Source organism: Caloenas nicobarica, chromosome 6 (assembly GCF_036013445.1).
Source record: "Caloenas nicobarica isolate bCalNic1 chromosome 6, bCalNic1.hap1, whole genome shotgun sequence".
Taxonomy (NCBI): domain Eukaryota; kingdom Metazoa; phylum Chordata; class Aves; order Columbiformes; family Columbidae; genus Caloenas; species Caloenas nicobarica.
In genome coordinates, this window is record NC_088250.1 from 31,893,992 (window position 1) to 31,906,748 (window position 12,757).

General features: G+C 44.3%; 1 protein-coding gene across 3 annotated transcripts in view; it reads right to left on the bottom strand.

Moving 5' to 3' along the window:
- Window positions 1-4,755: 4,755 nt before the first annotated feature.
- The window catches only part of HEG1 (heart development protein with EGF like domains 1), a 54,554-nt gene continuing 46,552 nt past the window's right edge, over window positions 4,756-12,757 (bottom strand). For all 3 annotated transcript variants that reach the window (XM_065637411.1, XM_065637410.1, XM_065637409.1), the window contains exons 21-23: window positions 12,670-12,757; window positions 11,034-11,208; window positions 4,756-10,383 (exon numbers count right to left, since the gene is read on the bottom strand). In XM_065637411.1, coding sequence (XP_065493483.1) covers window positions 10,234-10,383; window positions 11,034-11,208; window positions 12,670-12,757 — 413 coding nt within the window. In that variant the 3' untranslated portion in view covers window positions 4,756-10,233. The remainder of the gene's footprint in view (window positions 10,384-11,033; window positions 11,209-12,669) is intronic.

The window sequence follows — 12,757 nt, forward strand, 5'->3', positions numbered from 1 at the left end:
ATTGCTAGATAGAGACCACGATGGGGAAAAAAAGTCTCTGTGGGTAGGATCTGGTTTTCCCAAATGCTTTTATTTTTAGCTGCCTCACCTGCCCGAGTTCTCTAGCTGATCACTGTGTTTGTTCTGCTTTGTGCTCCAATAAAATGCACGGCCGGAGACCATTAGAAATAGGAAGGCCCCACGGTGGTTTCGCGTTTCTCTTTTTCAGGCAAAGGTGTCGTTTCTCTCATTTTGAAGGTCTGGGTGACCCTGGATCCTGCCACAACTGCCAGTAAAGCCTTTCTGTGAAATAAACACAGGTTACCCTGTCATTATGAGATACAGACAAGAAGGATGAGCAACCCATCAGTGTATCTCCTGCAAAGCCACCTCTAATGGCTGTGGAACTGGTCTCCTCTGGCAAACTCTGCTGCCAGCAACACTGGCAGGTTATGAACACATTTCTGAATGTGAAGTAACAGCTCTGTGTGCTAAACACCTCTCCCCTTCCTTCACCTGCCTTTGTTCGATCTGCTGTTTCAAAAACAAGACATGCAGTCTTGTGTACTAATCTCATATATTCAGAGGATGGCTCTTCTTTTATGTAGGAAGGTGGAAGAGACCAGAAGTATTATTCAAGTCATTCTTGGGCTTAGGGTTGTCACAAACTGTTACCTTGCACCAAACCAGGAAACATTGGTGGATTTATGGGCAGCAAAAATGGTTTGATGCCTCTGCCAGCCTCGTCCCTCTGCACCCTGCCAGTGTGCCGAGCTGAACCATGGGGTGTTTTGGCTGCATCTTCCTTTGTCCCTCAGGCTTTAAAGCCCCTCCAGTGCAGCCTGTTCCCCACACCTATCCCCAGTCCCCACAGTGACCCCCCCCAGCATCACCTGCCCTGCCCCATGGCAGCCTGGTCCTGGTTCCTGAGGGAGCCCCGTGGTGGACACCCTGCATGGTCACCAGGGTGGTTATGTGGGGTGGAAGGCTGGCGTTGGCATCTCAATATGCCCCCCAAGTCCTGTCCCACCGCCTCCATCCAGAGAGCTAGCCTGAGAGGGTGGCCAGGGCCAGAGCCAGCCCTGGGGTGGCCTGGGATGTGCTGGGGCCCCTCACAGCCCCCTCTCAACCTCCAGCCACCCCTCCAGCCCATGCTGGATCCAGCTCCTGCTCCTGCTGCTGCTCGCTCCCATGCCAGTCACCCATGCCAGCCCATTCAGTTCCTCCAAGCCCCTCCTTAAAATTCCTCTTTGCCAGGGAGCTGACAGAAATGGGGAAGGAAATGCCTGGGAGGTGTTTGTCACCAAAGCCCTGTCTGTCTCTGCTTGGGCAGCATCCACCCTCTGCCCCAGGTCACCACCACCCTCCCAGCTTTGCCTCACGCAATGCACCCAAAAACTAAACCTGAGGTCTTGCTTGAATAAAGAATTTTACTCCTGAGCAGACTGTGCTGTAAGCCTCCAGGGACATCCAGCACCCCCAGACACCAGCCACGTGGGGAGCCACGGCACGAGCTTCAGCTGGAATTGGTATCTAGAGGAGAACAAACCTGTCTGTGGAAGGTGTTTGGCAGAGCTCTGTGCCACTGGTCCTCTGGTGATGTCCATCTCCCACATCTAGACTCTTCAGTCATCGTGATACACCCCAATTTTCCAATGCTGCCTCAAGGTGCAACTAGACTAATCTAGGTCTTAAAACCTCCCTGTTGACTTTGAAGTGAGCGTGTAGGACCAAAAGAACTTCCCAGAGCACTATGGAAAACAAGGGTCAGGTCTTCATCAGGTGTAAATGGTGCAGCTTTGCTGGCTACACTGGTTGAGGGTGTAGTCCTGTACATTAAAACTGTTCTTTATAGTGAATGCACATCAGCAGCAAGGGTATTAGCCGTAATTTTAGAGTTCACTTCCATTCTTACCTGATTGTTCCTGTTTATCACCCTCACAGCTTTGAGAAGTGCAAATCATTTGCAATGCAAAAGGCACCAGTTCCTCCAGGAAATAATGTGCTGAACAGAAATATACCTTCACATACCAGATATTTTAATCTCTGCTTATTCTTCCCTGTCCATTTTGTGACACACCAGTGGTCTTCCCTGGAGAGAAGAGGGGTGACAGGCTGTATTGTGCCCCATAGTTTGTCAATTTGTTGGAGAATTAGTAATAGAGATTTGATGGTTTAGAATAGACACAGAGAATTACAAAAAGAGGAGAACTGATGTCAGTGAAACATCAGGAACTCTAATGTAATTATTAATGACATTATTAAGCACATAGTTAGACACCAGATAGTTGACTGTTAGTCCAGATAGACTTGCACAACCACAGTAGTTGTGATGTCATTTAAAGTATTACAGAGAAGTCCTTTGCAGAAATAACTAAATAACTTTCCAGAAGCTGTGGCTGTTGTGCGTCAAAGCTCAGATACTGCAATCAAGAACACCGACAAATTATTATACTGGAATAAAAAGTGTGTTATATTTAGTAACAAACACAGTAGTTGTTATCTTTTCTTGATGTTTTTTATGGCAGGAAAAAGAAGTAACAAAGGTAAAAGGCCCTGTTTACCTATTAGAAGGTGCATAGCCCTACACAGCCCATTTAACTATAAATTGCACGTAATCAAGGGGCAGACCTGCTGCCAGAAGATATGTTAAAGTAGGAGCAAGCATCTTTTTATAGCTCATCATGTGTACCAGCTGAATTCTTCTTCCTGTGTATTTTTTCAATCCTATTCCTTACTAGACTCCTATAGATTTTGCTATCCCATAAATTTGGTTCATCCACTGCATATTACATACACAAGTAGAAATATATGTTGTAATCAGCTGAAAGTTTTTAAAAAACCTCCAGAAAGTCTAAATCAAATTGCTATACATACAGATTCACCCATAATCAGGGAAAGCAGATGCACTTTGCCTTCTTTTCAAGTGGTTCCCAAGATGGTTGAGGACACACACTATGGATGCACTCCATGGTCTCAGAGGCACTGGTATGCAAATCTGAAGTGGGCAGGACTACTAAATCATGTGCTTGTCCGTAACTCCAAAGATCTTCTAGTCTCATGGCAATCCTGTGACCAGTCCTTTTGCACTGCTTATTTCCTTAAAAGATGACAACGTCACAAAGAAAACAGAACCACTTGTAATAGTATCGGTAATAAAACTGAGGCACTGTAACAGTCCTGCTCTTGCAAATTAACACAACCTCAGGATTTAATCAGGTTACTCTCTCCTTTATTTTCCCACCAGTGTCTTACTAGACAAGAGCAGGCATATAACACAATTCTGTGCTATATCATCGTAGAAAGTAGACTAAAATTTCAGGATGTAGCAAGAAGTATGTTCTAGAGTCACCATTTCTCTGCAGGTGGCACTCACTTCATCCAGGCAGCCATCTAGTGCGGGGTCTTGTGACACTTCTGTCATGGGCGAGGGATATCTTACCATGGGGTGAGCTACCTTCTGTCTCTTTTCATGGCTACTGGAGAAACCATGGGTTCAAACTGGCCACCTAACTTTTGGTAGGGCAGATGAATCTCACCTTAGCCCCACCGATTGCTGTTGCAGTTGAGTGTCGCGCTCCTCTGGAGCAATACAGAAAAAGATTGTCCCACATAAACATACCTGCCATTCCTCCAGATGTTCTTCTACATCATGCCTCTGCCCAGCCGCCTGGGCTGGACATTGGGTTCATCTGGATCCAAGGTATGCTCCTTCTTCCTCTGAGAGACACTCGGATGTTCCTGGTGGCACGTAGTGAGGTAGGATGGATCTCACTGTGGTCAGGTCCAGTCCCCTGCCCTTGCAAACAGCCCTGCTGCACCAAGGTCTTCCTCCCCTCCAGCATGCACCCACATACACAAACACATAACTTCACCAACTCTCTTGCGTTTCCAGCAGGATGAAAAATTAAATTGAGGAAAACTTTAAACTTTGAGTTGCTTAATGCTACTGAAATAAGTATCAGAATTTGTATTTAATGTGAGCAGAAGTTCATTTAGCACAAATAACAGAAGATACGCATTTTCTCTTCGCTTTTCATTTTAGTTATTCAATCACTGAGCACAACCAGAACTATAAAGTTTCTTATTTTGTAGATTAGATTTCTAATTATTATTAAAATAATCTAAAATTGCGTATGCATCTCTATACAGGGAAATCTAAACACAATAAAGAAGCTGAGACAAAGTAACATTCATAGTTTATTGTATCCTTTTATAATACTGACTAGAACGCCAGATTTAATAATATTGGATGCAGGTATAAAAATAATCCAATCCTTAAAAATTATATTTTGCTACTACAGTACTGTATAATTAGTGGAGGCTGAAAATATGATACAACTTTAAATAATACTGGTTTGGAAAATGTCCTCAGAACCTCAGCAACTGGGAAGCAAACATTGAGCAATACAGGGAAGGAAACAGGGCAATGTCAAGAACATAAAGCAGGTTTACATCCAGGTTCATAAAAGAAGCACAAACAAATGCTGAAAAATTACCTTTTAAATAGAGCTCACAAGAGGTAAGATTTACTACTGCAATTCTGAAAGCTGCTCAAACAAACCATTATGATTTTACACACCAAGTTTGACCTTCAGTTAGGGGAAAGTCCTGTAGAATTTAACAGGGCTTAAAACAAATGACCAAGTTTAACAGAATTTCCTTTTTAAAAAGGAAACTATTTAATATTTATTTTGGTTTTTTGTTTGGTTTTGGTTTGTGGGGTTTTTTGTTGTTTTGGTTTGCTTTTGTTTTGTTTGTATGTTGTTTGGTTTTTGTTTGTTTGGGGGTTTTTTGTTGGTTTTTTTTTGGTTGGTTGGTTTGTTTGTTTGTTTTTTGGTTGGTTGGTTTGTTTTTATTGGAGACCTTTTATGTCACGGGAATTGTTCAAGAGAAGTGATCAGGTTTTACTGTATTTCACATGACTTCTCCATATAGGATTTTGCAGATCTGGAGGCTGTCTGCTGCAGTCATTAACCTAAGCAAGACTCCCATCCCTTCTAGCATTTTACGAGAATAAAGACCATGGAACTTAGCATTTACATATTACTATTGAGGAACATCGGACACCCCCTCTAGGTTTTTCCCTCAACAAGGATATCACGCTCATGCAACACAAACTAGACACGGTGTCATCCCACATACAACCTTACAGTGTGGAAGGCACAATCGCTTTACATGTTTACTTCTGCGAAACAAGTAAGCATCTTCCATTCTTTTTTTTTTTTTAAATTTTTACTCTTTCATGGATTTCTGTCCTGCTTTTCAATTTCAACAGTTCAAGGGAACAAAGAATTAAATACACATTGCAAAGCTCCCAAAATCTTACAAGGACACAGTGCATACCCCTTTCAAAACTGGGAGATCTTGCTTCATTTCTGAATGAACGAGTAAGAGTGAATGATGAGTAGTTCTTATCTGTGACTGCAGAAAGTACCTCTACATCCCTAGAAGATCTTACACAATAGCAAACAGGTTGGCTGATTAGTAAAACAACTCCACAAAATTCACATTCATTCTCTTCTTGAACCTGTTTTGTTCAATCCCACATAATACAGGTCCTGCTCCAGTAATACGTATACTTTTAAAAAATAAATGCAACATGGAAAGGCAGCAACAGTATCACAGAAACAGGGAGAACACAGAGCATGTACTACGCACTGGTGACCCTGGTGGTGGAATAATTCAGACCTATAAAAAACTTCATTACAGTCCACGTAAGAGTTACCCTGGTCACTATAATAGATGCTGGATTAAGTCCTTTGTGTGCAAAGAGGAAAAAACACTAGTCAGCACACAAAGAGCATTTAAGTAAAATGCATCCATTCTTGTTAATTTAAGGAAGAAAACTAAAGATTAAACATCACTGTGAGGGAACGAGAAGTCCAGCTGGATTTAGAAGGGATATGGCCAGTGACCAGCGTTAGAGACAAGTCCTGGGGAAGCACTTGGTGTGTCTGCAGCAATGTCCAAACTCACCCTGCTGCTCACTCCACTCCCGACAAACAACCTTTACCAGTAACGATGCAAATAATTTCGCAACGACAAACACCTCTCTCTAACTCCTGTTTATTGCTATCTTAAAAGCCTTTTACTAGCTCCCAGTGTAGAGGCAGACACCTTCTAGAAGGCTGGTCACAAGGGATGACTCAATACATGACGTGACAGTGGCACTTACTGGAAATGCTACAGCAGCAATGAGGTTCATTGCTGCTGTGTCACCTAATGCTTTAAATGCTGAGGGCTGAGGGCATCCAAATGCCTCCGTCTTGCTCTTTCCCCATAGAGCCCAATCCGGTGCTGTGAGGTTTCAACAGTATGCAAAAGCCCCGTGATTCTTGCAGCACAGCTGGCCAGGACAAGCAGCAGCACTGGAAATCTGCACGTACAAATGTCCCTTTGACTGATCCCTCAAATCCGCGTTTTGCTGCTCTGTTTGCTGGGACTGCGTCTCCTGGGCTGACTGCCGGGCGTATTTCTGTGGGTGAGGGGCTTTTGTCAGCACAACCAGCAGAACACCATAGCAGCAAACGTGTGCCTCCCATACCTTTTCCTGTCAAGCAACAGAATTAGCACTTTTTTTCCAAAGGATAAAAAAATACACCCACATAACTGCCTGTGGGCCCTTGCCGACTGCTGCCCTATCTTTCCACAGCAGCCAGGAGCAAGAGCAAATTTCAGCGCAGTGTTGATGTAGTTTTTCTTCCTTTCCCCACATCCGGCTGAACCACTTGCATCCTCCTTACAAGAAACATGCCACTTCTGTCTTATTGTCTTGGACAGCAGAGAGCAATTCCCCTCAACAAAAACACACAGCATGCTCAAAATTTGCAATTTGGGGGAGCTAGAAGTAATCTAAATAGCCTGAGAAATAAGCTGTATTTATTTAGACATGCTATAGGGAGTTAGGTACTGAACAGAGAGGCATCTGCATTTGAAAGTGGGCTTGAGGGCATGTGAAGATGCCTCTCGCATCTGACAGGAGCGATAAACCCCACTCCGCTCCCAAAGAGCGCTGAGTTTATGGCAGAGACGGCAGCAGACCTTGGTGGAAGCTTTAAGAGAAAAGCTGCACAGAAAGAGGTCACATCCCTTCCAGGGCCGGCCAAGCCCATCGCTGCTGGGATGCGGTTGTAAATAACTGCCATAAAATAAGTGTCATGAATTGTGTCAAAACACACCGCGCAGCAGCCAGGCCTTCTGCTGTGAAGACAGGTGAAGACGGAAGCATCGCAGCCCAGGGAGCGGCTGGGCTCGTGGAGTCCCCGGGGTCTGAAGCACCGCGGGCTGTATCTGCCAGCTCCGCAGGGACTTCCCGCATCGCCCCGCGGGAAAACACCTGCGCTCACCCCGGCGCTGACACCAGCCAAAGTCCTCTCCTGCCTGCTGAGCGGGGCCTCCTCGGACACCCAGAGAAGGTGCTGCAGGTCAGGAGAGACCCTTCTGCTCTCCTGAGAACTGTGCATTGGCTCCACGACCCCCTTCTTGCCAAAGCTAACAGGAAGGTCAGGCTGCAAAAGACACATTCTTATAAGAAATCACCCAAAGTTTACATGCTCTAGCAGAGAGAAAATTTCACTGCAATAAAGTTTTCTCGTTTGGAAAAGGCCAAGAAAATCCTCCCAAGTTAACTGAAACTCTTTCTACTCCAGATATATCATTAAGAAGAATTTGAAGATCATTAAGAAATGAAAATTAATTACTTGCAAACTTTCATGCAATCTCAATTAGGAACAGTCCTATCTGATTTCCATTCAAACTCCTTGCAATTTGCAATTTGCTGTGAGATACAGACCAGGAAATTTGTTCATACAATCCCTGTTACCCTTTGTATAGGATTTATCTGTAATTGTGAGTTGATATTTCCTGCTTTGTCCTTCGTACTTGGCACACACAGGAACATTTCCCAGTCTTTGAACTAACCAAGCAATTAAATGCATTTGCCTATAAACATGTGCCTAAACTCTTCCCTATCTGACGAAACACTGGCACGTGGTTAAATCCTGTCACCATTGCTGGGATACCCTTCCTTTTTGCTAATCTGCTTTAGTAAATAGGGGCATATCCCGGTGCTCATCTATATGCTTTGGATTTAAATTTAGCATGAATCCCAGATTCCCCCCCGCCTTTATTTTTTCCTGTAACACAGACAAAACCCTCCTCCGTCCCATGGGAAAGGCAGTTCCTTCTGTCCCAGGCGCTCTCAAAAACAGAGGCAACTCACCCGCACAGAAGCGACCCTGCCAATGTCCTCTTTGAAGGATCCCATGGCACAGCAGAGTCAAGCCCTTAGTTCACATCATCCAATGGATCCTGTGTAATTAAGATATTGGCTGCTAACAAAAGGGAGAAGAACATCATTCATGGACTAGAAACACTGATCAGCCTGGCAGGGAACATCTAGTCCCTGTGCTTTACCTGTTACACTATTTTGGATACTGTAACTAGAGTTCTCCTTAAATATAGCTCCTTTGGCAGCTGTACTTCCCACGAGCATCCATTCATTTCCTCTCTGCAGTTAAGATAAGCTGTGTACTACCACCTGCAAGACTGATTATGGATCAGACAGACATGAACTTGCATGTACCACCACCGTAAAATCATGTAAGTGCAAAGCACGCTGCCCTCGGCAGCCTACCTTATGAACTTGCTTGTAGGCACTGCGTCTTTCTGAGCACTGCAAGGGAGAAGGGAATATCGGAGGCTATGTGCCCTTCGGTGAAATTAGCTTAGGTGTGTACTACAGAGATGGTGGGTTAATGGCTAAGGAATTGTGCTATTTGTTTATCCTCACACAAGCAGCCACCTTGAATTAAAAGCACAGTCACGTTCACGGGAAGGATCCATATCTGGACAGGGTTTGGATGACTCAGGTTAACACTGCAGTAGGTGTACCACGTAAGTGGTAAATATACTTCATTAATAAGATCTCTTTCAACACCCAGTTCAGGTCAGGATACAGTCCATGAGCTTTTAATCTAACCTTTGGTGAGAAATGTAATATCTTACATTCTTCACCTTTTGCCAAGGTGATTAATACAAAATAACATACCTAGATGAGGAAACCTACCTGGTTTGAATGAATCGAAACTATGATGGAAGAAAGCAAAACAGTTCAACATAAGCGATCTTTGTTGTGCTACAACTGAAGGCATCATGTTTTTCTCTCTCTTAAATGGAACCGACTGCAGTGAGCCTCATTTTCCAACATACTGAAAGCCTCCACAGGCTTGAAAACTATGTCCCACCTGCAGTGCCCAGAATTCAGGTTCCACCTGCTCAACCAGGGCTATAGCATTATTGCTCCTTCCCAGATTCTTTGTGAAGAGCACGTTGAATTCCTAGCTCATGTTTTTCTTTCCTGGGAGCCACCATTTAACATGATATTTCTGTTTCTACAGGCATTTAAAACCCTGCAGGGAAACAGAGCCCCATAAGATCCTATATGGAAGCACTACGACGACATGTAGTGACATCACTTCTGAACAATTCTGGCTGACAAAAAACCAACGTACTTGGACTCTTCCCTATATACAGGAAGTTTTCAGAGTGGCCCATAGGATCGACTGTGTCTTTTTTCAGTTAGAATTGCAGTGGTATGACTAACTTTCCTGTACTCCTTGGAGACAATCAGCCCGTGAATTCAGCCAACATTGTCGGGCACCAGGCTTCAGCAAGGACCCAGACATCTGGAGAACTTCTACCAGTAAGAACGTGAGGGCCAGAGGACCAGCTAGCTTGCCCATCACGTACGAAACAGAAAGCAATGCAGCAGTGGAATAAGGAGTAGACAAACTTGCCCTACCAAAGGGGTTGCACAGTGAATCTTTGCATGAAGGCTGGCTTAAGACGACAAGCACAGTCAACAGTGAACACGATCTGTAAACAAAACACTCCCTAGTGGTATTCAATGCAGAGTGCTGGGCACAGTTCATCTATCTGTGCTGATCCGTGCTTGCCATGTAGCGTAAAGAGTGAAAAAAGCAGCACAGAACTAATCCAGAATACGTGTGTTAACTTTCATCTGGGTTTTTTAGTGATGTGCACCTTGAGCCACTCCCTCCTCCTTCTTCCTGCTGCTCAGCAAGTGTAACCGTTCCTCGGGACAGCAACGCTCGGCGTGGAGTTCAAAGTCCTTCCTGTTCAATGGGAAGAGTCAGACTGATGTGGGCTGAACCACCCAGGAGACAGATTGTACCTGGGGATCAAGTGCCACAAAATTGTGTCAATCTTCTGCTCCCTCTCCGCTCCCCGCTAAAAATAGTCTCTTCTTCTGGTTTCGTCACTAATGAAGGACGGATTGTATTGTCCAGGATAGATGCATGAATGTCGAGATCCAGGCAAACCAGTGTAGGGAGGATAAAGTCCATTTCTTTCCAGTTCAGGATTTCTCAGTCCAGTTGGCTGTATTAGCAAAAAAAAAAAAAAAAAAAAAAGGGCTCTTATTCTCAAACACAAATCCCCCTTCAGGGACAGCCTTACCACCTTTCCCAGCAGTTATTTCAGTAGCTAGAAGGAACAACACGATCACTAATGATATCTCCATAACCCGGAAGGAGTTATGCATTGCCTGAAGGGATTATTCTGATGCAATCTGGTTTTGACATCTTGCCAGTTAGCAGACTTGACGTTTACCTAACTGACTCCATCAAGTGCAGTATAAGTGCTCAGTTAATTTTTAATCCAAGAGAATTGTGCTGATGAGCTCAGGAATCGAAACAACTCTCATGAAAATGATGTTGTCACAGAGCCATCCTTAAAGAAAACACTTTTAGAAAATCAAAGTTAGTGTCCTGCTTTGAGTATTACCTGGGAGCACTTCTCTCTCCATTAACCATAGTTACCTACTCTCCCAACACAGCCACTTGAATTATATGTCAAATACAAAGTGATCTGACCTTCTTTTCTCTTTCCTTTTCTTAAGTAAATCTTCTGGGGACACTCGGTTGTGGAACTTTCATGTCTAAGACCAGGACTGTACAATCCTTTCAAGCAGTAATGTGTCTTTGCTGTAACAGGCACAAAAGGTTAATAGCTAAGCTATAGATAGATACCGAATAATACACATCTGTCATCTGCAACAGGTTCTTGGTGCTTCCGTTCTCCTGCATCTCGATGGTCTCTCTGCCCCATTCCTGTGCCCGTGGGTTCTTCGGATATTCAGCATATGGTGACATCTGGAAATCTCCACTTTTGAAAATGAGTTTACTTATGTCGTTTTTATTCTTCCTGTTTATAAAAGAATGAAGAAAAGTGAAAACATACAACTTACCCTGCAATCTTGTATGCATTTCTGATTTGATCTCAGGAGATTTACTTCATGTTATGAACCTTGACTGGGAACAAAATCACTTCAAAAGGGCCATAGTCCAATCTTCTGCTCCAAGGCAAAATTAGATATAAAGTCAGATCATGCCACTCAGGGCATTATCTGATGGGATTTGAAATCTCCAAGGATGGAGATGGCATAACCTCCCTGAGCAACCTGTTCCACTGCCTTACTGTCCTCTTGGTGTAAGAGTTTTTCCCTACATTCACTTTGAACCTCTCCTGTTCCAACTTATACCCGTTGTCTCTTAAAGGTACACGTGTTCACATGACTCAGTGAAAAATCATGGAAATCTAGGAAGAAAGAAAAATGTATGGGAGTCCCCATGTTATTCAAGTCTCCAAGTACATAATTATAGCACTTTTGGGCACTATGTTAATTCCTAAGAAGGAAGACCTGCAAGCTGCCTGTCTGAATGAGACCAAATGCCCCTACATGACTACTGAGTCGTACAAGCAGACTTTGGCAACACTTCCACTTCAAAGCAAAGTACCCTCCAGGATGTCACATAACCTGTCAAAAGCCAGGAGTCAGTCTATCCCTGCGGAGATCTGCACTCTGGAGCCTGGAGGTGTACTTGCCATCACATCTCCTGTCTGGGGCTTGCTGGCATGCCCCTGGTTCAAAACACATGGGAAGAAGTGCACACCGCTGTGCCAACCCACCCACAACCACATCTACGTTACTGATAAATCCAGCTTCTGACTTCAGTCAGGGAGCTTTGAAATCCTAGATTTGGGGTTGGAACCCGGGGCAGAGGGTGTTACCACAAGGCAGCCCTTTTCATGATTTATAAATCATAAAGCAGAGCTTTCTCAGCAGCACTTCTTGCCTCTAGTCTGAAGCTACATGCTGGTATGGGAACCACATGTGTACTGTGTGTGTTCATCTGAGAGGGAGAGACACATGGAGTGAGAGCACATGCAGGACTTGTCCATAAAGGAAAACGAAAATAGCCTTAAATACACTCAAACACCACTTCAGCAATGGCCAGTAACCCCTCCTGTTGCCTAAACTTCTCCTTTCTACTTAGCCTGCAGTTTTGGAGGCTGCTCTCTGGCTGCCTTACAGCTCTGAGAGGGAAGGACTCCTTTGTCTCTCCATCCTTAGAAGACATGATTGCCAGGAGCATCCTTAAGAGACACCCAGTCCAATTTTTTAGCCTGGTTGCTGGAAAAAAAACTATATGCCCCAAACGGAAGCACAACGTAATACTTTAGAATCTCTGATTAACCCACCTGTTTAGCTATCCCACGCTTTCACCTATGTTTTGGTCCTTCAGGATTCACGTGTGGAGCACTAAGTGTGGTATAACCCAGTGAAAAGATGCCACACAAGCCAGGGCTGGTGGCAGTACCTACCGGCAGCAGGTGACAATCAGCGCTATGCCCATGATAAGCAGAAGTCCCCCTCCTGCAGCCGCAATCACCACAGTGATGAGCTGATACG